The following is a 19,592-nucleotide window of genomic DNA, read 5'->3' on the forward strand; positions in this document are numbered from 1 at the left end:
TGGATCTGGTGAATAACAGCTTGTCATGGCAACCGATCTGGAGAAAACGGGCTACAGCTCAGTAGAGATATGTAATGACTGCTCACGCGGTTGGTTACTTGGCATCGGAATAAGCGCCAGTTAGCTGAACAAAAAGGACATGTAAAACCGTACATTTGGAAGCATTCTGTGTACTGGAAGCATTAGCCGTCTTCTAGTTCTAGTAGTGATACAGACCCAGAATGTATAAAGGACAGCTGTGCATCAGCAGAACGTGTGCTTGTCGTCTAGGACAGGACAAGGAAGAAAGCTAAAACATTTGTCCAGCGAGAACATGCTCAGGATCAACCCCTAATGATTTGTAAATGTGCGCAGCAGACCAGTAAAGGGGAACATGTCAGTAGCCGACCAGCAGCTGGATGAGATAAACCACCTGTTCAGCCTGTGTACACATCTTCCAAGAGTCTGTTTACTGCATTAAAAGACCTCAAGAAGTCTAGGGATTAAGGCAATCTTTTACAGCTGCTGTGTGTGTGTGTGTGTGTGTGTGTGTGTGTGTGTGTGTGTGGGGGTTACTGGACTAATTCAGGGAGCAAAGGGGATTACTTTCCCACCTGCGTCCGGGAGATACTCGAAGACATGATGGCAGGCTGCGTCTGAGACCCTCCTGTCCTCTGATGTGGATGTGATAACCTGATGTTTGTGTTTGTGTAGGTGTGTCCCTGTCCCCGTTGAATGTGCCCTAAACTGGGCCTTCAGCCTTGGACTTGGGAGAGACAAATTTAACATGTTTAATGGACTCTGGATGTCCCACGTTCAACTAGCCCAGACTCAGCTAAATGATTTCATGAGGAACCACAACTTTTGTCTCCTCTGAAAAAATAAGCTAGGCTACGGTACGCTTGAGAGTGAGGGTGATGTGATGTGACGTGGAGAGAGTAAAAGGGGAAAATAGGAATGGAAAAGCGGAGGGCTATATGTGTGCGGGGCAGATTACGTAGGGAGAGACGTCGGTCAGCATCTCATTTCCTGAAAGGAGTCTGCCATTCCAAGTCATACCCTGTTTGGCTTTGGAATTCCGGTAGAACACAAAAAAGCTTTCGAGATCCCCTCCCAAGCACGCTACAGCCCGCAAGCCCTGTTCCTTCTGAGGCGATTCAGGCACATATGTGTGCCGCCATCTCCCCACAGAGAGAAAAACGCTCAACACAACATTCCCCCGCGGTCCGGCATTCCGGCCACCACATCCCGACCATAGTTTAAACCGAGCTCATCTGCTTGCCGGTGTCTTTCCGGCAGGTGCTACAAACACCTCGAACTTAAAACGGGTTAAAGTCAAATGTGAGCCCTGGTACGCAGTGAGAAAAAGTGCCCCATATGCTTCCAAAACAATGGCATTTTGGATAGCGTTAATTTTCCATCTCCCGTAGCTCTTAAAAACGAAAACAAACTCACCAAATTTCGTAGAGACGGTTCGTCCAAGGTTGAGTAGTTTATATCGGTCATGCTTGCTGCCGGTCACCGCCGGGACACCGGTCCAGTCAGAAAGTTTCAAGTTAAGTCAAGCTTGGTGAATATCTTCCCAGACAGCTGATGATCTTTCTTTCACCACGCGAGGAGAAATCTCTGAACGAACAGTAACAAAGTTGCAGACTTGGTGTCCCAGAAGGCGGTCCGTTTGAAACTTCGCCCACAGGTTTTGCTACCGTTTGGAACTGCTGACTCTGGAGACGGATATCAAGAGATTAAAATGAAGGTCGTGGTCGGGTTGTTCTACAGGAGGCTATGGATACGTTTTATCCATTGTGCTTTCAGTGGAACGGCGTGGGCAACGGTCCGGGGACTTATTTCTGCGTATATGAATGAACCTTTCCGTGAGCCTTTTCGAGTCCCAAAAAATGCTATCAAACTTTCACTGTGTCTAGATGTCCACAGCAAGTCCCAGAGACAAGGATTGAGTCAACATCTGTAGGCAATCATGAAATAGCCAACTGATAAACGCTATTTCAGATGCAGTGCACGGTCCCGAGTATATTCAACCGAAGCTCCTCTTCATCACCTGTTGAGTTTACAAAGTCAAACTGTTAGTCTTTATAAATGCCCACTGTTCAGTCTGAGAGAGCGCATGGCTTTAACGAACCGAAACGTCCCCTCTAGCCTGCCTCAGCCTCTTCTCTTTAATCAGACCGAAGTGAAGAATAAAAAAGCGCTGAGTCTGATATTTGTTTTATTATATTGTTGACAGTTTCTCTTGCATTAGGTTAAACAGTCGAGCACGGACGGCTACATGCCACCAGGTAGTGTGGTCACTGTCGTCCTGTGCGTTTCCTTCCAAGGCCCGCCCTTGCGGTGAGTCTGGCCAGTAGACAGCAAGAAAATTCAAACCTGCAGCAATCCACGGAATTCGCCAATGTCTTCCATGATTGGTCAATTTAGAGAAACTCGGTTTTTGGTGAACGTCCCAATTTCAGCAAGCGCTATGGGCGCTGTTCCTGAGGCAGTTGTTCTGGCACGTTCCAATGACATTTTCTCCTGAAGGATTTATGAAGACATCATCAATAGGCAAATTATAATGATAATCCCATCATAACACATAGGCTGCAGAATTAGTTTTGTGATGTTCAGAAAGTTGTCCCATCATGAGCCTAGAGAGAGAGAGAGCATTTGTCACTGTCTACATCCTTTCCTCAGTAACTTGTCAATTGCAATTTATTGATGTTCACACATTATTCTTATTTTTCAAATTCATGATTAGACTCATAGTGTGGGCACGTGTATACCTGCCCCTGCATGGGGCAGCTTGGCACACATAGCCTAACATTCTATGATTACATAGAATAGGCCTAATCATAAGAATTGAGAACAATCATGAATGACAAATACTAGAAAACAACCTTTCAAAACAATATCTAACACATATTTGGAAACATCATTATTGAACAGAATGTCATCCCATTTTTAAGATTAAATGACACTATTCATGATTGCCTTTATTGGCCTATTAAGTTATTTAAAGTAAATAACAGTGATCACTAATAGTTATGAGCGTTCCATTTTTTCGAATTGAAAATGCATGTCAGCCAATTCCCAGCCCCTCACACACACACACACACACACACACACACACACACTTCAACAATGACCTTTGAATGCTTTTGACGATATGGATGTGTACTGGCCAAGAAGGCACCCTTTAATGCCCAGAAATGATGTGTCAACCTACCCCTGATCCAAACAGCCCCGGTCTCCCCTAATGCACTAGTCCAGGGGTTCAATGTTTTAGGTTCTAAGGACCCCTTATGGTGATTATTTTTTCTTAGGGCCCCTTCATAATCATATCAAGTCCATTTGTATTCTCTGTAGTTGTGGTCTGGTTCACTGGCAGGTGATAGATAGAGATAGTTTATTGATTCCCAAGAGGAAATTCAAGGTGTGTGACATTTGTGCAGGTGTGTCTTTTATCGACCATTGATCAATTATTATATAATTGATTGAATGACTTTCATTTACTATTCTCCTATTTAGTCATTGTTTATTTTCTTTAGCTTTGCTTATGTTGATACTGTTTATTGTTTATGTTGCTATTCTCTTTAGTCGACACTAGTCTGATCAACGCTAAATTTAATCATTGTACTGTTTTTGTTTGTATGTTGCTTTGGACAAAGGTGTCTGCTAAGCAACCATGACCATAACCATAACAATAACCATATTACAGCAAACCCCTTGGCTATAATTCTTGAACCCCCAGGGTCCCTACTTTGAAAACCACTGCACTAGCCAACTGAAGATAATTTCATAAGCCTTGTTATGAATACCCTCTACAAATACAAATCAAATCATATCTGGAATGGTTGACCAAAATTGAAAAGCAATTAAGGTTTGAAAACTACGAAACTATGGTTCTCTGTATTTTACAAGTTATAAGGAGATCAGTCAGGTCGAGGTCATCAGAGACCAGTGTTGACGTGTAAGTTCATGAACCGATTTGAACCTACATTTTCGTACACAACCAATGAAATTTAAAAAAATGTAGATGGTTTGAACTGTTTATGTTCATGGACAACAGCGTCATCTAGTGGATATCTAATTTTAAAAATCAGGCCATAAAAGTTGGTTTTGTATGAACCATAATACAGTGCGCACCAACCCAGGTCACCAGATGGCGCCCAATGCGCGCGTCTTCGTTGGGCTGAACTAGTGTTGAGCTTGGGGAGTAGAGGAAAGACTAGCATACATGCTGTGCATACGCTCGATTTCAAACCAGTGTTGCGGTAGACTTCGAGGACAGGTGTTCCACACACTGGCGCAGTAACGACTTGCCCTCAAAAGTGTGAATGCCTTGAGTGGAAGAGTGTTGCTGTGGTGCCACAAGGACTAGCAAACTGGTGCTACCTCTGAAGGTACCCAAAGGCTACAGTTCTACACTACAGGTTCCAAGCAGAGTGTGGTCATGAAAACATTAATAATTGGAATTGGTGGGTGAGTACGCTTCCTGTTTCCAAGTCGACTTATTTGTCACAGGTTAGTTAAACATAACATTTGCTGGGACAAGCAGCAAACACACCACCCCTAAGCCTAGGTCATAACACACGTGATTCCAGGTCATGCATAAACAATCTGCAAAACAAAAACCGCTATACTAGCCTAATCTAGTGCAAAAATAGATGTTTTTCCCCCTGAAGCATACAACTGAAATCAGTCTGTATTAAACTATTAAAGCTATGTTGTGTGTGTGTGTGTGTGTGTGTGTGTGTGTGTGTGTGTGTGTGTGTGTGTGTGTGTGTGTGTGTGTGTGTGTGTGTGTTTAACCTGGTCAGATCGATATAGAGGGGTCCTGCATTTTTAGATGTCATCGTCAGTGGTGGGTGTTGAGGACTATGAACTAAGTTCACCAATACTCTTTACTGTTAATCTCACAGCAACCTATCAGATCAGAAGTTCATTGTTTCATTCACTGAATGGTTGTGTGTGTAGGCTTATGTGAGATATGAGATCAATAAACCTTTGTGAATTTAAACAGCACTGAACTATTAGATGAATGTTGTTTAATCAGGCCAGCTCTTTTTCTAGGATGACTAACGGAGGGAAGAGCACTCTAAGCAAAGCATTGCAGAAGCGACTGCCCAACAGTTGCATCATATCCCAGGACACATTCTTTAAGGTATTAGGTATAGAGACACATGCACACATTCACACAGTCCTGTACCATCTAATACTTAAGCACATAACAGCCAGGTTCAGAGCTACAGCTAAAACATTATACATACTGTGGTGTCTGTCTGCAGGATGACAGTGTGGTTCCAGTGGATATCCATGGATTCAAGCAGTATGACCGTAAGACCCTCTCTCTAGGATGATTTGTCTATTTCTATTGTCTATGATCTATTCAATAAAGGTGAAAGTTCACCGATTTGTTTAAAGCAAGTTTTTGAATTGGTGCTTGAAGAAGGGTTGGGCAAGTCATCGGGAAATCTACTCATATTGAATTTGAATTTCCCCTTGGGGATCAATAAAGTATTTATCTATCTATCTATTGTCATTTTGAATAGGCCTATCTGACCAAAATCAGCATTATATTAGCATTATGTTATTTGCATGTTATATATGAAGAGGATGTGATAAGTGTTTGTGTGTTTTTATAAGAGTTGGGTGTGAAATGTTCTGTTGTGACCGGTTGTACATGTGATCACCTCTGTATGTGCAGTGCTGTCAGCACTACATATGGACAGGATGATGGAGGAGGTAGAGACCTGGCAGCAGGACCCGAGGGCCTTCACGGCATCTCATACTGGTGTTGGCCAGCTGCTCTCTGAACGAGTTGACCAGCAGGTTTATGTGCTCATCATCGAGGGCTTCCTCATCTTCAACCACAGGCAAGTGGAGCAGCAGTCCAGTTAGTCACTTATTTGAGCCTTCTCCACTCTCTCCCTACTCTCCACTTCTGCTCTCTCTCCCACTCTTCATCGGTCTCCTCAAACCAACACTTCTCTTTGAGTTAGCTTGTCTTCAATAGTTGATTTTCTTGTCTTACACCAATGACACTAGTGTTTCAGTGATGGACTCATTGGTACATTGTTGTGACATGTCACTAAGCACATTTCATTACATGCAAGGCTTGTTGGTGAGAGTGGATTGATTACTTTGTTTGATTGACAGGCCTTTGAACGAATTGATGAACAAGAAATACTTTCTGCAGATCCCCTATGACACTTGTAAGCAGAGACGGAGGTAATTGAAGGTATAGTCACTCCATTTATGTCTCTGTCCGAAACCTCCCCCTCTGTGTAACCTTCGTTGCTCTCTCCCCCCTCACTGACAGCTCAAGGGTTTACAACCCTCCAGACCCTCCGGGCTACTTTGATGGACATGTGTGGCCAATGTATCTGAAGAACCGAAAAGAAATGGAGGAGGTGGTCACAGACCTTGGTGAGTGTGTGATTTCATATGTCCTTTGCTGTGACTAGGGCTCAGGGCTATGACAGAGTAGACGCTCATCAGAGGACCGCAGTAAGCAAGAGGGGACTTCGAGCTGGGTCATGGAATTAGAATAGCAAGATGCAGATCCAGTATGTGCTCTGATCAGAGTGAGGCATTTTAATTAACTCTGGCTAGAAAGAAGGAAGTCAACAAAGAGTAACAAAGGAGTTACATGTGTCTTCTTTGGCTGATTAAAGACCATACATGTTGCAGCATTCTGAATCATCTTTAATGGTCACAAGCAGGAATACCAGAAAACAATGCACTGCAATTAGCCCAGTTAGGAAAAACCATGGCCTGCACAAGAAGTTGTGTGGTATATTGCTTCCAGATACTGGCCTAAGCTTCCAGATATTGTATAGAGTAAACTAGCATGATTTTGTCACTAAGGCTAAGGCTACATGCTCAGAGAAATGTAGTCGGTTATCAATTGTGACAACCAAGTCAGGTGCCGTTTCTTAACAGGGGTTAGTGAAGATTCGTCAAGCTGGATGCCAATCTGTTGGGGAATAGCTGTATTAGCTAGAAATCCCAGAAGCTTTGTTTTGGAGAGATTGAACTGAGGGTATCGTTTTTTTCATTTAGTCTGAAATTTCCCATAGGCATGCAGAAATCCAAGTAGAAGTTGTCATCCGGTAGGAAAGTTGAGTATCTTCCACATAAATCTATAGCCAAATCTGTAGGAGACGTGGAAGTGGTGTAAATGGAAAACAGAAGTGGCCCAAGTACTGATCCCTGTTGAACACCTCTGATGAAGCCATGAGACTTTGCTACCTATTCTTACCAAGACACACTTAATGAACGTACTTTGAGGTAGGATGCAAATCAATTATGAGCTTTCTTAGAAATCCGTTGCTCAGATAATGTAGAGAGAAGTATGTCATGGTTCACTTTGTCCAAGGCTACAGATAAGTTTAATCAAATTAAAACCGATGACTGAGCAGCTTTAGTTGCTTTCAATGATTCAATGTATGATTTATGTGAAAATTCAATGTGATTTAAATGGAGATGCTGTGTTTTATAATGCCAGTCCTTCTAGATGGTCTGACAGAGAGAGAGAAGCTGCTGTCCAGTGTGCTTGAGGATGTCACAGCAGACATAGAAGCTCTCAGGTGAACTCTTTAAGGATCTATTCATGCGTTAGACAGCAACAGCAGACTTTCACTGTGCCAGATCCTATAGCAAGTCCGTGGTATTCATGTGAGAGTAAGGGACCCAGTTAGATCCGTAAGTATTTGGACATTGACATATTTTTTGTAATTTTGCCTCTGCTATTAGAATATGTCTGAAAAGAGTATCATCATGAACTGATTTTCCTTTTCTTTTTCATTTTTCAGACAGGGATGACGGGAACCTACCGGCTTAGTAAACTGGGCTCCTTGAGACTCGTGCCTGGCTGAAGGGTCTGATGCTCCACAGAGATCATCATCATGCATTAGATCACTACGGGTGCCACACTTCCGTGTGGAGATTCTCTGAGGAGAGGACCATATCCATCATTGTTACTTTTTGTGATAAACTAACACAAATGAGATCAAACATAGATGCAGCAGTGGCTAATTTACTCTGATGTAAGTGTAGGTGCAATAACATCTGTAGCAAATTAACTGATCATGAATTTGGTGAGGATTGGAAATGAGGATTGATGCTGAGGGTTTTCAATAGTGGAGAAAGCTTTTTGATATTTGAACTATAGACAAAAATAGATCTCTCCCTTCAGTGCACCATAGGATTGTGAGTGTGAAATAATAGCACCTGTTTTAGATGTGCTGCCAGCTATAATCTTGTGTGAGTGGATGCACACTAGGAGTTTATTTTCAGTGTACGCAGTCAGGGCTGCACGGGACTAATGAAGCATAGTGTTAGTTCAGGCAGGCCACAAAGTCTTGACCAGTTTCCTTGACCGGCTCAGCGGACTGCCCAGCTGATTGCTAGCTGATCATCTCTGCTGTCACTGGCAGAGATCATTCAGAGCGCCTTATTTAAGCTGCCTTAGTCTACCTTCTGCCTGCCACCTCACTGCAAGCCTTTTGCAACCCTCCTCCTCATACTTCTGACTTATCAGTGTTTGTCATTGATGTCTGCTCTGTTCTGTACCAATGGGGGTTTAATCTTTGCTGCTCTCTCTGCCTTAGGCTTTCCATGTTTGCACATGGGAGGGCAGGGGGCTCCCAGAACAGAGCATATACTGCCAAAAGTAATATTATGCAAATAGTAAAGAAAGTTTACTAAATAAAATGTATTTGACAAAGTGGTCCTGACTGAATTGAGGCTTTTGTTAAGTGCACACACAGAAAGGACAGCTAGCAGATTGTGAGGAGATATTTGCTGAATGTTACAAAGTATGTTCAAATAGAAGTGTATTATTCCTTTAACACTGACTACATGTTGTGCCTTAAGTTAATGTGCATTCCATCTGTGTGACCTCAAAGTAAATGGAAACACTAAAACAAGCGGCTACATAAAGATTCTTAAGGAACAGATAAAGCGGCATAGGTGGCATTGGACCATTTAACCACACAATTTAAGATTACATGTTTCTACCACATTTTCTTACAACCTTTAGTCATGTTGCAGTGTCATTTTCAATTAGAACAAACTTAGTCAAGAGAAAATCAGTATTTGCCAGGGGTATGAATTATTTTCTTCCTAGCTGTACCTGCTTGGATTCTGGATGGCAGTAGCAGAGGTTGATTGCATAATGCTCAACATTGTTAGTGAAAAAACTGTAGTGTACTGTACCTAGTGACCAACCATTTCCTCTGTCCCCTTGATGAACCTGAAGCTGAACCACCAACTTTCTCAGATCTCAGATTTCTCAGATACCCTAATACCCTCCTATTTCTGTCATATTTCACCTTTTTTAGAAATCTGTTTCATTGCAGAATTCTTACCGTTTTCTTTTCTTCTTTCAGCTAAGAGAAGTGGCTATTGTATGGACTGGTTCCAGAATATATTTTCCTCCCCTCATGGTTTAAACAGGTCCTGGGTGTTATGACCTGTATGGATCAATTCCTTTCTTTTGCACCTTGTCTGTCTGTACGGAAGTAGCTGACCTGTATGGCGAGAGTCTGCATTTGGTAGCTATATGAAAGGGTTTGATGTATATACAGTATGTGCTATATAAAATGTGTTAATGTGGCAAGGGTCATTTCAATCATAAGTCTTTCCTGTCAAGTGTTTCAGTGATCTGATGAGTAATAATAATAATACAAAAACAGTATGCCATTGAGTGATGAATAAATAAGCAACTGTGAAGCTATCCTGTACTATCCCATCATGACAAACTGATTACAGGAAGGTTAATTGAATAAAAATGAGTGTAAATGTTTAATTTAAACAGAATATCCCCTATTTAAATACAATGACAAACAATATAAATACTGTTACTTACATTATGATTCTTAAAACAGACAGTGATTGACTTTTTTCTCAGCTTACTATAACAAAATAAAGACAAAGTGACTTTCAAGTCAAATATAATTTAACGTATAATGATAAAACTTCATTTTTACCAGTAACTTAATCCCTATACTGAGGTCGAGAGCACAAAACACATTCTGTCATGTAAGGCTGTAGGCCTATACAGACTTGTCACACAGAGAATCAAAATGCGCTGTTGGCAAACTTGGCATGCATGTGAGTATTTCAGTGAAATCTGCATACTGAGGTGACTCTGTTATGACATGCAATGAAAAAGAAAGGACTTGGTTGTCAAGATGTTCTGCATCACTGATTCTTTTCTTGAAGTAAATGTAGAAATATGGATTGCTAGTAAAAGTAGAACTTCAGAAATCCTCCCTACTCGCTATTTTGAAGATTCATTAGAGTCTGCAAGGCCGTTTGATTGAGTGACACAAGGAGCTTGAGTTTCTCAGTGCAGTTCTGAAGAAGGTCCTTCTCACTGTCTCCTCCCAGTGGCAGCCTGAGGTCAGGTCCCTCCACAGGAGAGCAGCCCTGCAGACAAGCGCTGCTCACCCCCAGCAGCTCCAGGGCCAGTCTTAGAGCGCTCTGCGCCGTCACTGACGGCGAGTAACAGTTAAAAGCATAATCGGCCAAACTGAGCTCACATATCCGCCGTGCCAAGCTCCCACATCGCTCAACCAACTGGAGGTGCAGCAAACTGTTTGGACTGCACCTGAGCTCCTCATTGTGCTGCTGCTGAGGGCTCGGCCTGGGAGTAAGATCATGTGAGCTGTGGCAGGTCATGGAGTTCTCCTGTGGTTGGCCAAGACTGGCTAACGAGTCCTGGGTTAAGCCATGATTGGTTGACTTCTCCTTCGATAGTCTGGTGCAAATGAAAGGGTCCTGGCGTAGAATGTGATTGGCTGAGAGGGTGTAATGATGCAGGAAGAAGGCCAGTGTGGGGGCAGCCAGACGGAACCCGAGACGCAGAAGCACCAGGCACTCTAGGTTACAGAGCTGCTCCCGTGAGAAGGCGCCACAGCACAGGGACAGCAGCTGCTTGATGCGTGGAGAGCACACTTCCACCTGCCATTCACAAGAGTGTGCAAATGTGAGGAATTGACCACTAGTGACAAATGAACAATTTTCGTTATAAAATATTACATGAGCATTGTGGTTCAATTTAATGTAATTCTTTTCATTAAACATAATACACCCATGCACAATACATGCACATTAAACATTAATCTGCATCTACAACCATCCACTGATTGCTCTATTCTGGAGTCCATGGGTGAGGTTGGTTTCATGTTGGTCTATGTTGTTCAATGCATAACACAAGTCAGATTCACTTAAATGACTTCTCCTTTACGCTCATAACATGTTACCTACCTGTTTACTGGCTATTAATAACGAAGTGACGCCAAGCAACTGGAAGCAGTCGGACGCTACAGCAGTGGTGCCCAAGAAGCGATCCATGATGTTAACGGCAAGACAACAGGACTCGAAGGACAGCTCGAAATGTCTGTGCACAGCGATGAGCCAACTCACAAGTTTACAGCGAGCTTCGGCGTTTATCTATGATGCCAATGAAAAAGAGTGTTAAATTACTTCAGTGTGTGAAATGAAAATGTCAACATTTGAATAGCTTAACACTTGACAGCCTACCTGCGGCTGATGAGCTAAACAGTCGCTCGTTAGAAATTCTTTTTCGTTTCGTTTCTGAGTGTTGAAGCAATTTTCATCATAATCAGGGGACAGCTGCCAGTCAGCCACCAACAGGTATCGCCCGGCATCTTCCTGCGCTTGAGAGGCTGGTCGGTGAGTGGAAGGTGGAGACGGGCTATGGAAGTCCTCCTCAAATCCAGAGTCACTTAATATTGACATTATTACGCAGGCCTATATTTTCTAAAACAATCGGTACGCCGTCCCTCCTCCTAGGCGCCGAACAGCAATTTCTGAGGTGTATTTCTCCGTTGGATATGTCTGTCTTCTAATCTGAACAGATGCTCAGCACACCTCACATTCAAAGCGTGTGTTCCTTTACTTTGTGTAGGCTACAGCTGAATGCGAAGAATACTGCCCACAGGCATTGGCTGCGTTTCAATGACGTATTAAGACTTGGTTTCCCGGGGTCGATGCCGCCAGTCACTCTATGGGTTGCCATAGCCGCAGAGGGATGGTTTGGCTCAGGTGGCCCCGCATTAATTACATCTAGGCGAGGCGACTATTTTATCTGACATTGACCAAGTCATTGATTTGCGAGTTGTTAGTAAAATTAACTAAGTTTACTTATAAATGAATTAATATCGATTTAGCCTAAAACGTAACTATTACATCAGTAGTCTTCATGACGGAAAATGGCATCGTTTGAGTGGCCTAAAATGTTGAGGCGGCAAGGGCGCGCGAGTGGCGCGTAAAGCCCGGGTATCGTGTCCCGAGGGGAGAGATAACACTCAGAAGTAGCCCACACACAGTGATGTGTAGCGGTGTGTAGCCTACACCTACTAGGCTACCCTACATGGCTTTTGTTAGGCTAACACAGTTGAGTGAATACAGTTGATAAAGTTGAACTTACTGCCATCTCCAAACTATCAAAATCATATCTAACCAAAAACAAGGTTATTTATAGGCTACTCATAAGTTGGTGGGCATGGGCCAATTTCGGACATTTAGGCCTAAAATATATTTCAAAATATATTCTGAAAATAAATGTAAAACATATTTTTGTTTAAGGGTCTGGTGAATCAAATTGCTGCTGTAGCCTAATCTGTTGTAGAGGGAAATTTGGCGTCAGTAGGTAGGGCCTAGGTACCGGTATTAATTAATCAGAACATCTATAATAGGCTACAATGTTTGTATTTTGTAATGTAACTGCAACAGAACATATTGTTCTGCATTAAACAAGTTCATCTTTTTGGCATATGGTTGAAATGAAGAATCACTGTAGCCTATTAGTGGGCAGTCTTCCAGATTTCTTCTCATCATTTTATTTTTAAGGGGAGATACAGGCAAAAACAATGTGTCATGAGGGGTGATGATACTTTCGAAGTAGTAATGCAAGTCTTAAATTCACAGTAAACTGCCATCAAACTGACCCTATCCTAAATTGTGCTCTCTTTGCGAAATACAGTGCTATTTAATTGTGAAAGCCAACGTCCAACAAGGCCAGTATTACTAGGCCTATAAGCTTTAGCAGATGCTGTTGTCCAAAGTGATTTTTTATAGTACAGTAGAAGTAACAAAAGAAAAATAGTGCCAAAATCTAGTGAACAAAACCTGAATTCAAGAACACTAAGTATAATTAATTTAGCAGCAATGTAAATAACATTAATATAATGATAATAAAACATAATAATGCCAAATACCAACAATTATTAGAATATCCAAATCACAGCATTTAGATAAACTGGTGCTAGTCTTGTCTGATAAGTGATAGTGTGGGATTGCTAAAGGGAGCGAGCTAGTAGATGGTGACATGATATAAGCCCATTAAAATGGCATTCCAGTCCAATTAAAAAACAAACAAACAAACAAAAAAACAATAGGCTGTGTGCCAAAAACTGCTTCATAGTAATCAGCAATCTAGTAAATAGACCTGGAAGATGGTCAGGGCAAAGCCGATTATGTAAATTTTTATTTTAAATCCGCAATGGCAAATTCAGCCTCTTTTTTCTGGGTTTTTCAGAGTATGCTAGCACTGAAAAACCTTGCAGACTTTAAAATCATCTTCTTGAAGTGTTTAGCAATAAGTGACCATAGAACTATGTGAGGCATAGACAAAAATAAGTGAATGCTAAATTAATGGGAATAGTACATGAGTGCCAGCTTGTTTGTAAAATAGTGGGTGTGTGGTAAGTAATTTATTTGGAGAAGGAGGTGTAGTAGATCTGATTCCTGCACACAAGTGGTGGGGAGCAGCACATGGAGCTATCGCTGAGGCAGATGTGGCGGAGGGCCCGGCGCTGGGCGCTGGACTCCTGGGGAGGCCTCAGGAGACAAGCCGAACGCTGCAGCGTGCCACAGAACAGCTTCCTCTGGAGGTCCTCCAGATCCTCAAAGTACTGTTCACTCATGCCACCTGAAGGATGGCATAATCACCAGTGTCACAGATGATAAACACACTTGCTGAATTGAAACTGACTGTTGGCTCAAAGGCCAGTTTGATTATCATTACAATAATCATATTTACAGTGTTAAACACTGAGATTAACATATCGAATGTGGACCAAATTGAATATGTTCGCAAACTGGTCGTATATGAGTAACTGCTATTGTAACTTCAAAACCTGTGCCTTACTGTTTGCATCTGGCACGTTCAGGTTCTTATTGGTTCTCATCTGCACCCTTAATATCTGTGGCGAGAACACCCCCTGCTGGAACAGGTCCCGGATGGCAGCTGGTGACTCCACGTGCCGCATGCCCGGTCGACCTGCTGCAATGTAGGGCAAGAAGAACTCTGTGAAAGCCTTAGAGAAGGCCTCTGCGTTCTGCACCAGGCCTGAGGTGAGGCTGCTCTTTACGTGTCTGCTAGAGCTGCAAGGGGTGGTTTGCTGTTGGTGTTGACAAGCCTGATGCACTGCTAGACTCTGAATGCTGTCGGGCAGGGGGGCGAGAGGGGCACCTCTTGCCTTGCCTGCATCCCCTGGTTTGGAAAGAGAGGGTGAACGGGAGAGGGTGGGGCGCTGTGGGAGGCTCAAGAGGAAGTGCTGGCCTGGGGGATCCTTCTTCCGATCCAGATGGGGCAACAGATCGGAAATCTGAGTTTCGGTTGGAGACAGACAACACAAGCTGTTTTAAAGAAGGATCATACTTTTCCTTGATATAGTTGTATGCCATTTTGTGCCTTATACCATTGAACTGTAATACATGAGTGTAAAACACAATAGTATTGTACCTTGAGACCATAAAACTCTTGGCTCTTTTTGCATGTTCTCCTTTGCTCATTTTCCGTGATGCTGCCGAAAGCCATCTGAAGTTGTATGTTGTCGTACTGCAATAGCATTCCCGACATTATCATACATATCAATATGTCTGATTATGGCCACTACAGCAGTGGCTGATAACTGAGCCATGTCATTAGCCAGAGAGTCACCTCTGTGATGTCATAGTACTATCAGATTTGTGGATGTAGTGTTCATCATAGATATTATAAATATATTCACATCTAAACAAGTACTGGGGGTTGTGCCGACAGAGATGGGCAGAGCATAGCTGAAGTGTACACTAGAACACTTGAAAACAGCAAGTTTTCTTCAAAATGTTACAATATTAACCAGTTTGTGGTTATTTTACATACTTAATTATCATTTGACCAGTGTTCCATTTACTTTCATAGATTGTGTACTTACCCATGTTCCATGATTTAGATACTATTCAATTCAACATCAACTTCCCAAGGAGACTTAATCTTGATTTTACCAATGGTGCGTTATGTCCATTTAGCATTACTTCAATTATGTCCATTTGGAATCACATACCATGGAGATTCATTAGGACGAGAAAGGCACTAAAGATTTGAAGAACTTTGTAAAAGAGGGCAACCTAAGAATATCTTTGCATTTTCTTCAACTAATTAATTACCACCAAAACAATTTAGGACTCTTGGCCAGATATCTCACAATCCATCTGACCAATCTAATGAAATGAGCAGTCTACTCAAACACCTGGTACTTGATGGAAAGCATGGCACTTTCCGTGTTTATTTTGTGCGTTTCGAGTTTAAGGGCATTTTACATTCCTTCTATGTACATGAATTCATATTTTTACAACCACATAACTTATGATGTGCAAACAATTTCAAAGAGACTCAAAAAGAAAAAAAAAAAAGACATAAGCACATGACCTCCTGTGCTGCGGGAGTTCGATTGCTGATCAGAGTTCTTTTGACACATGAAGGACCACTGAGAACACTCACATCAGCATGTTTTCTTTGAGGCAAAGTGAGGTCCCTACACCACAATAACACTGGCATATAATGATACACATCATCATGACTGGACTACCATTGACTCAGGGGCACACCCAAACCAGATCAAATCAGTATTAACTTACAGACATGTCCATAATCCCTAGAGGGAGTTGGAGAATGTGCCCAAATGGCCTGCACTGACGACAGCGAAGGAAGACGCCCACATAGAGACAAATGCTTTCTCACTGGCACACAACTGACCGAAATTAGAAACAGCCTCTTGCACCTCTGTACTGTTGCCAAGGGAGGAGCATACCAGCCACAGGTGGCTGTGCCTCCTTAGCAACATGCCCAAACCACCACTGGAGTGGGGAGGGGTTAACCAGTAGGCCTCGACCAGCAGAGAGCACTTGGGATCAAGCCCCAACCAATTCTACATATGGCACACAGCCCAAGTCACCATGTTCCCATCTAGCCTCCTCAGTTCTTTGATCAGTATGGAGTGCCCCTTATCTCTCTACTCCCCTTGGTTGCTAAGTATGTGCAGATCAGAGAGTTTAGAGATTTTATGTAAGCAAGATGACCATAGGTGAGTTACAGTGTGTGTGTGTGTGTGTGTGTGTGTGTGTGTGTGTGTGTGTGTGTGTGTGTGCGCGCGCGCGCATGTGCGTGTGCGCTTGCAGATGTGTGGTAGGGTGCAGCACAGGGGTCAGAGGTTATCGAGTCCCAACAGTCAACTGAACACTCATCTGTTCTTCAAGTCTCTTCATCTCCAAAGATCTTTAATTCCTCACTCAGAAGCAGGGCAGAGTGTGTGTGTCTACACGCAACAGGGGGAGGGGGAGGGGGGCTAAGGGTTGGGCTGGGCTGGGCTGGTGCATGACTGGAGGTCTGTCTCAGATGTTGAAGCTCTCTCCACAGCCACACGTGCCCTTGATGTTGGGATTGTTGAACACAAACTCGCTGGAGAGCTTAGTTTCTACAAAGTCCATTTCTGTCCCAAGGAGTGTGAGCTGGGCTTTCTTCGCAATGAACACACGGACACCTGCAGAGAGGCATACATTCAACATGAAAACAAATTCATAAAACAAACAAAAAGTTACAACCCCCCCCACCCCCTCAAAAAGATGGGCTTACTTTAATCTCATGTTGGTTACTATCATGAGGGACAATTTACCTCTTACTTTGGTTAATTGATTTTGTGCTACCTTAACAGCCAATTACTACAACTGACAAGTCTTCTATCTTCAAATCTGAATCAAATGTATGACACACACACATATACACATTTAGGATTCCACTCACCATCCTGAAGCACCTCCTCATCTGACTTGTCCATTTCTTTTGTGTAGTCAAGTGTGTAGGTCAGGCCATTACAACCTCGTGTCCTCACACCAACTTTCATTCCAATCTACACACACACATACACACAATTAGATGATCAAGATACTATTATGAAAACACACACTGATCAGGTGAATATAGCTGAAGTCGTTTAATTTCACCAAAGCCCCAACAAGGGCTGAAATATGGCTGAAGTATATGTGGCCAACCAGTCCTGGCTGATGTAGACACTTACATATTCTGGTTTATCCTGCAGGAGTACTTTGATCTTGCTCACAGCTGAGGGAGTCTGGAACACAAAGACATAGATAATGTCATCATCATTATCATCATCATTATCATCATCTGCTCATGACATTACTGTAGATGTAATGAGAGGATAGGTAGATCGAAACACACACAGGGATGTAACAGTCAAAGGACACCCTTTAAAATAAATGTGTTCTCTGAAGAAAATAAAACGTTTGTCTGTGTTTGGGTTCTAGGCGCAAGTTCTCAAAATGGTCAGCTCTCAGTGAAAATATAAGCAACAGGAGAAGACAAGTACATAGTTGGCAAAAAAAGCCCTCCGTGTTAATCCAAATGCCTGTAATAACACTCATTTCCTGTCACTGTACAAAAAGAGAGACGGAAATGTATATATTGTTTATTTACACTCAGAAGGAAACCGAAGGAAACATGGAAAATCCTGTTTACTCCTGCTCTCTCTCACACACTTTTACAATATTCAACAACAACAAAAAAAGAAGGCCTTAAAAAGTACGATGTCATGAACAATACTATTTTAAAATTATGAGAGGATATTATGTGAATTCCCCCCAACTCTGTGTGAAGTTTAGCCTGGGAACATCCAGACCTTCACAACTGAACAACTGTATAGTTCATTGACTTACAACTTCCAGCAGGGGTATAACTCGCAAGTGGAATTAAACTTAAATTGGCACATTTAACTCTTACCAACATATTTTAAAAATGTAGCAATCTTGTAAACAAAGGTTTTAGCATAAGTACAGATTAGCAATTGTATTTATGTGGCCGTGTTTTAGGGACATGCGAAATGGGCTTCAGACAGTCCTGCAGGACACTCTCAAATTTGCCAAATTGGGCTATGGGAAGTTATCATAACAATGCAAGAAACAACAACAAGCTACAGAAGACAAAGGCCTAATAGAGACGAAGAATACAACAGGCAACTTACAAGTTCAGTTTGACACACATGAACAAATGCAAGTGCACGCACACGCACAGAGAGAGATAGAGACAGACACACACACACACGCTAATCCGTTGTACCCATACAGTATGTTCACTAATGTGACCTGGCCTCATGACTAACACCTGGTTACATCACTTTCATCAGGACATGGGACCTGTTGATTAGTTTCACTGAAGTAAAACGATGCTGGTTAAAGCATACTGTGGTCCTCACTTCTCAACACAGGAGGTAAGTTACAGACTAACAATCTGTAGTGTCATAATAGTAAGGGCCACACTGCTGACAGCAGGCAACCCTCGTAAACCTAAATCTCACCTGAGTAGTTATTTAACAGTTGTTTATACAAATGTAAGCACAGCATACACGTTTAATCTACAAACATAGCGGTCATTAATACATGGGCAATCTAACTTCGAGTCCATGTTCTGCTTTCTCCAACACAATGGCAGTGTCTAAAATAAACTGCCATGTAACGTTAACAGGTACCCCGTTAAAATACCATTCGTGTTACTTCCCTAAATGTTGTTGTGGAAAACATGGTTTTCAGGAAGTCTGCTAGATGCAAAAACTACGCCAGGTTAACGTGTACTGTACTCCAATCTTACTCATGTTATTCCAACTTCACATTAGGTAACATGTCAAGAACTAGCCAGATGAATACACGGCTAACCTAGCTATCATGCTAACCAGTTTATTCTAACGTAATAGGCAGATTAAATCGGATTAACACACGAGAAACAACGCCAAACTAAAAAGACAATAAAATACCACTGAAGCGCTGCATATTTTCAGTTGACGGTCGCTGTAAACTAAAACATGATACAAATACGTTACAATCTAGATGCAGTCGCAATCGCTATGCTAGCTAGCAACAATCAAACCACTAGCCAGTGATGTAACATTATTTGTGCTAACTAGCTAGCTAGAGGTACTATGCTGCGTCTTTTCCAAAGGTGAGGACAGAGACGTTTTTAATCATACGCAGAACGCAGAAACGTTCACACACTCACCAAGGTTAATGCAGCTCTTGTGGGCAAGAGTTTCCTTCTGCTGACCGCTCTGACCGTGGCTCGTACCATGGACGCCGACATGTTTCACGTATTCACGTTAGGTTCCTCTGGAACTCTCTAGGCATAAACATCCAAACATTCAAGCCGATCGCATAATGTTGAACAGTGCGCATGTGTCACTAAGACACAGCCCACTAGCTGTGAATGTAAACAACGATAGGCTGTCTTCGCTACTGACAGGAGTCTGGAC

At 42.4% G+C, this 19,592-nt stretch overlaps 5 protein-coding genes across 9 annotated transcripts in view; 1 reads left to right on the forward strand and 4 right to left on the reverse strand.

Moving 5' to 3' along the window:
• The window catches only part of smtnb (smoothelin b), a 52,854-nt gene extending 50,585 nt beyond the window's left edge, over nt 1–2,269 (reverse strand). Inside the window, exon 1 of one of the 4 annotated variants that reach the window (XM_062543615.1) lies at nt 1,435–2,269. In XM_062543615.1, coding sequence (XP_062399599.1) covers nt 1,435–1,485 — 51 coding nt within the window. In that variant the 5' untranslated portion in view covers nt 1,486–2,269. The remainder of the gene's footprint in view (nt 1–1,434) is intronic. The other 3 variants (XM_062543617.1, XM_062543616.1, XM_062543618.1) reach the window with 3 other exon arrangements.
• A 1,891-nt stretch (nt 2,270–4,160) lies between these two features.
• On the forward strand, nt 4,161–8,710 carry LOC134089653 (nicotinamide riboside kinase 1-like). 2 transcript variants are annotated; one of them, XM_062544110.1, is made up of 8 exons: nt 4,162–4,458; nt 5,050–5,140; nt 5,265–5,313; nt 5,684–5,852; nt 6,136–6,207; nt 6,299–6,405; nt 7,487–7,568; nt 7,794–8,710. In XM_062544110.1, the coding sequence occupies exons 1-8, from the start codon at nt 4,430–4,432 to the stop codon at nt 7,801–7,803; spliced, it is 609 nt and encodes a 202-aa protein (XP_062400094.1). In that variant the 5' UTR covers nt 4,162–4,429; the 3' UTR covers nt 7,804–8,710. The 2 variants fall into 2 exon arrangements, with proteins under 2 accessions (XP_062400095.1, XP_062400094.1); XM_062544111.1 differs by lacking the exon at nt 7,487–7,568 and having other exon boundaries at nt 4,161–4,458.
• A 1,067-nt stretch (nt 8,711–9,777) lies between these two features.
• On the reverse strand, nt 9,778–11,761 carry LOC134089655 (cyclin-O protein B). The gene is made up of 3 exons (XM_062544112.1): nt 11,530–11,761; nt 11,254–11,439; nt 9,778–10,947 (listed from the first exon to the last, which is right to left on the reverse strand). The coding sequence occupies exons 1-3, from the start codon at nt 11,746–11,748 to the stop codon at nt 10,258–10,260; spliced, it is 1,095 nt and encodes a 364-aa protein (XP_062400096.1). The 5' UTR covers nt 11,749–11,761; the 3' UTR covers nt 9,778–10,257.
• Nucleotides 11,762–13,513: 1,752 nt separating this feature from the next.
• LOC134089689 (uncharacterized) lies at nt 13,514–14,880 on the reverse strand. The gene is made up of 3 exons (XM_062544136.1): nt 14,759–14,880; nt 14,162–14,621; nt 13,514–13,942 (listed from the first exon to the last, which is right to left on the reverse strand). The coding sequence occupies exons 1-3, from the start codon at nt 14,873–14,875 to the stop codon at nt 13,725–13,727; spliced, it is 795 nt and encodes a 264-aa protein (XP_062400120.1). The 5' UTR covers nt 14,876–14,880; the 3' UTR covers nt 13,514–13,724.
• A 651-nt stretch (nt 14,881–15,531) lies between these two features.
• On the reverse strand, nt 15,532–19,503 carry isca1 (iron-sulfur cluster assembly 1). The gene is made up of 4 exons (XM_062543621.1): nt 19,343–19,503; nt 17,352–17,405; nt 17,078–17,183; nt 15,532–16,817 (listed from the first exon to the last, which is right to left on the reverse strand). Exons 1-4 carry the CDS (start codon nt 19,421–19,423, stop codon nt 16,669–16,671), a joined length of 390 nt encoding a protein of 129 aa, XP_062399605.1. The 5' UTR covers nt 19,424–19,503; the 3' UTR covers nt 15,532–16,668.
• Nucleotides 19,504–19,592: the final 89 nt, after the last annotated feature.

Source organism: Sardina pilchardus, chromosome 8 (genome assembly GCF_963854185.1).
Source record: "Sardina pilchardus chromosome 8, fSarPil1.1, whole genome shotgun sequence".
NCBI classification, from domain to species: Eukaryota; Metazoa; Chordata; class Actinopteri; order Clupeiformes; family Clupeidae; genus Sardina; species Sardina pilchardus.

Bases quoted from the DNA above. Each gene is read 5' to 3' on its own strand.
- LOC134089653 (XM_062544110.1), top strand. From the start codon at position 4,430: ATGAAAACATTAATAATTGGAATTGGTGG. The intron at 4,459-5,049 runs GTGAGTACGCTT...CTCTTTTTCTAG, and splicing joins TTAATAATTGGAATTGGTGG to GATGACTAACGGAGGGAAGA. The intron at 5,853-6,135 runs GCAAGTGGAGCA...TTTGATTGACAG, and splicing joins TTCCTCATCTTCAACCACAG to GCCTTTGAACGAATTGATGA.
- isca1 (XM_062543621.1), bottom strand. From the start codon at position 19,423: ATGTCGGCGTCCATGGTACGAGCCACGGTCAGAGCGGTCAGCAGAAGG. The intron at 17,184-17,351 runs GTAAGTGTCTAC...GTGTGTGTGTAG, and splicing joins TGCAGGATAAACCAGAATAT to ATTGGAATGAAAGTTGGTGT. The intron at 16,818-17,077 runs GTGAGTGGAATC...GCCTCTCTGCAG, and splicing joins TGAGGAGGTGCTTCAGGATG to GTGTCCGTGTGTTCATTGCG.
- LOC134089689 (XM_062544136.1), bottom strand. From the start codon at position 14,875: ATGTCGGGAATGCTATTGCAGTACGACAACATACAACTTCAGATGGCT. The intron at 14,622-14,758 runs GTACAATACTAT...ACCGAAACTCAG, and splicing joins AAGAGTTTTATGGTCTCAAG to ATTTCCGATCTGTTGCCCCA. The intron at 13,943-14,161 runs GTAAGGCACAGG...GCCATCCTTCAG, and splicing joins GAACGTGCCAGATGCAAACA to GTGGCATGAGTGAACAGTAC.
- LOC134089655 (XM_062544112.1), bottom strand. From the start codon at position 11,748: ATGTCAATATTAAGTGACTCTGGATTTGAGGAGGACTTCCATAGCCCG. The intron at 11,440-11,529 runs GTAGGCTGTCAA...TTGGCATCATAG, and splicing joins GTTTAGCTCATCAGCCGCAG to ATAAACGCCGAAGCTCGCTG. The intron at 10,948-11,253 runs GTAGGTAACATG...TGTGAATGGCAG, and splicing joins TATTAATAGCCAGTAAACAG to GTGGAAGTGTGCTCTCCACG.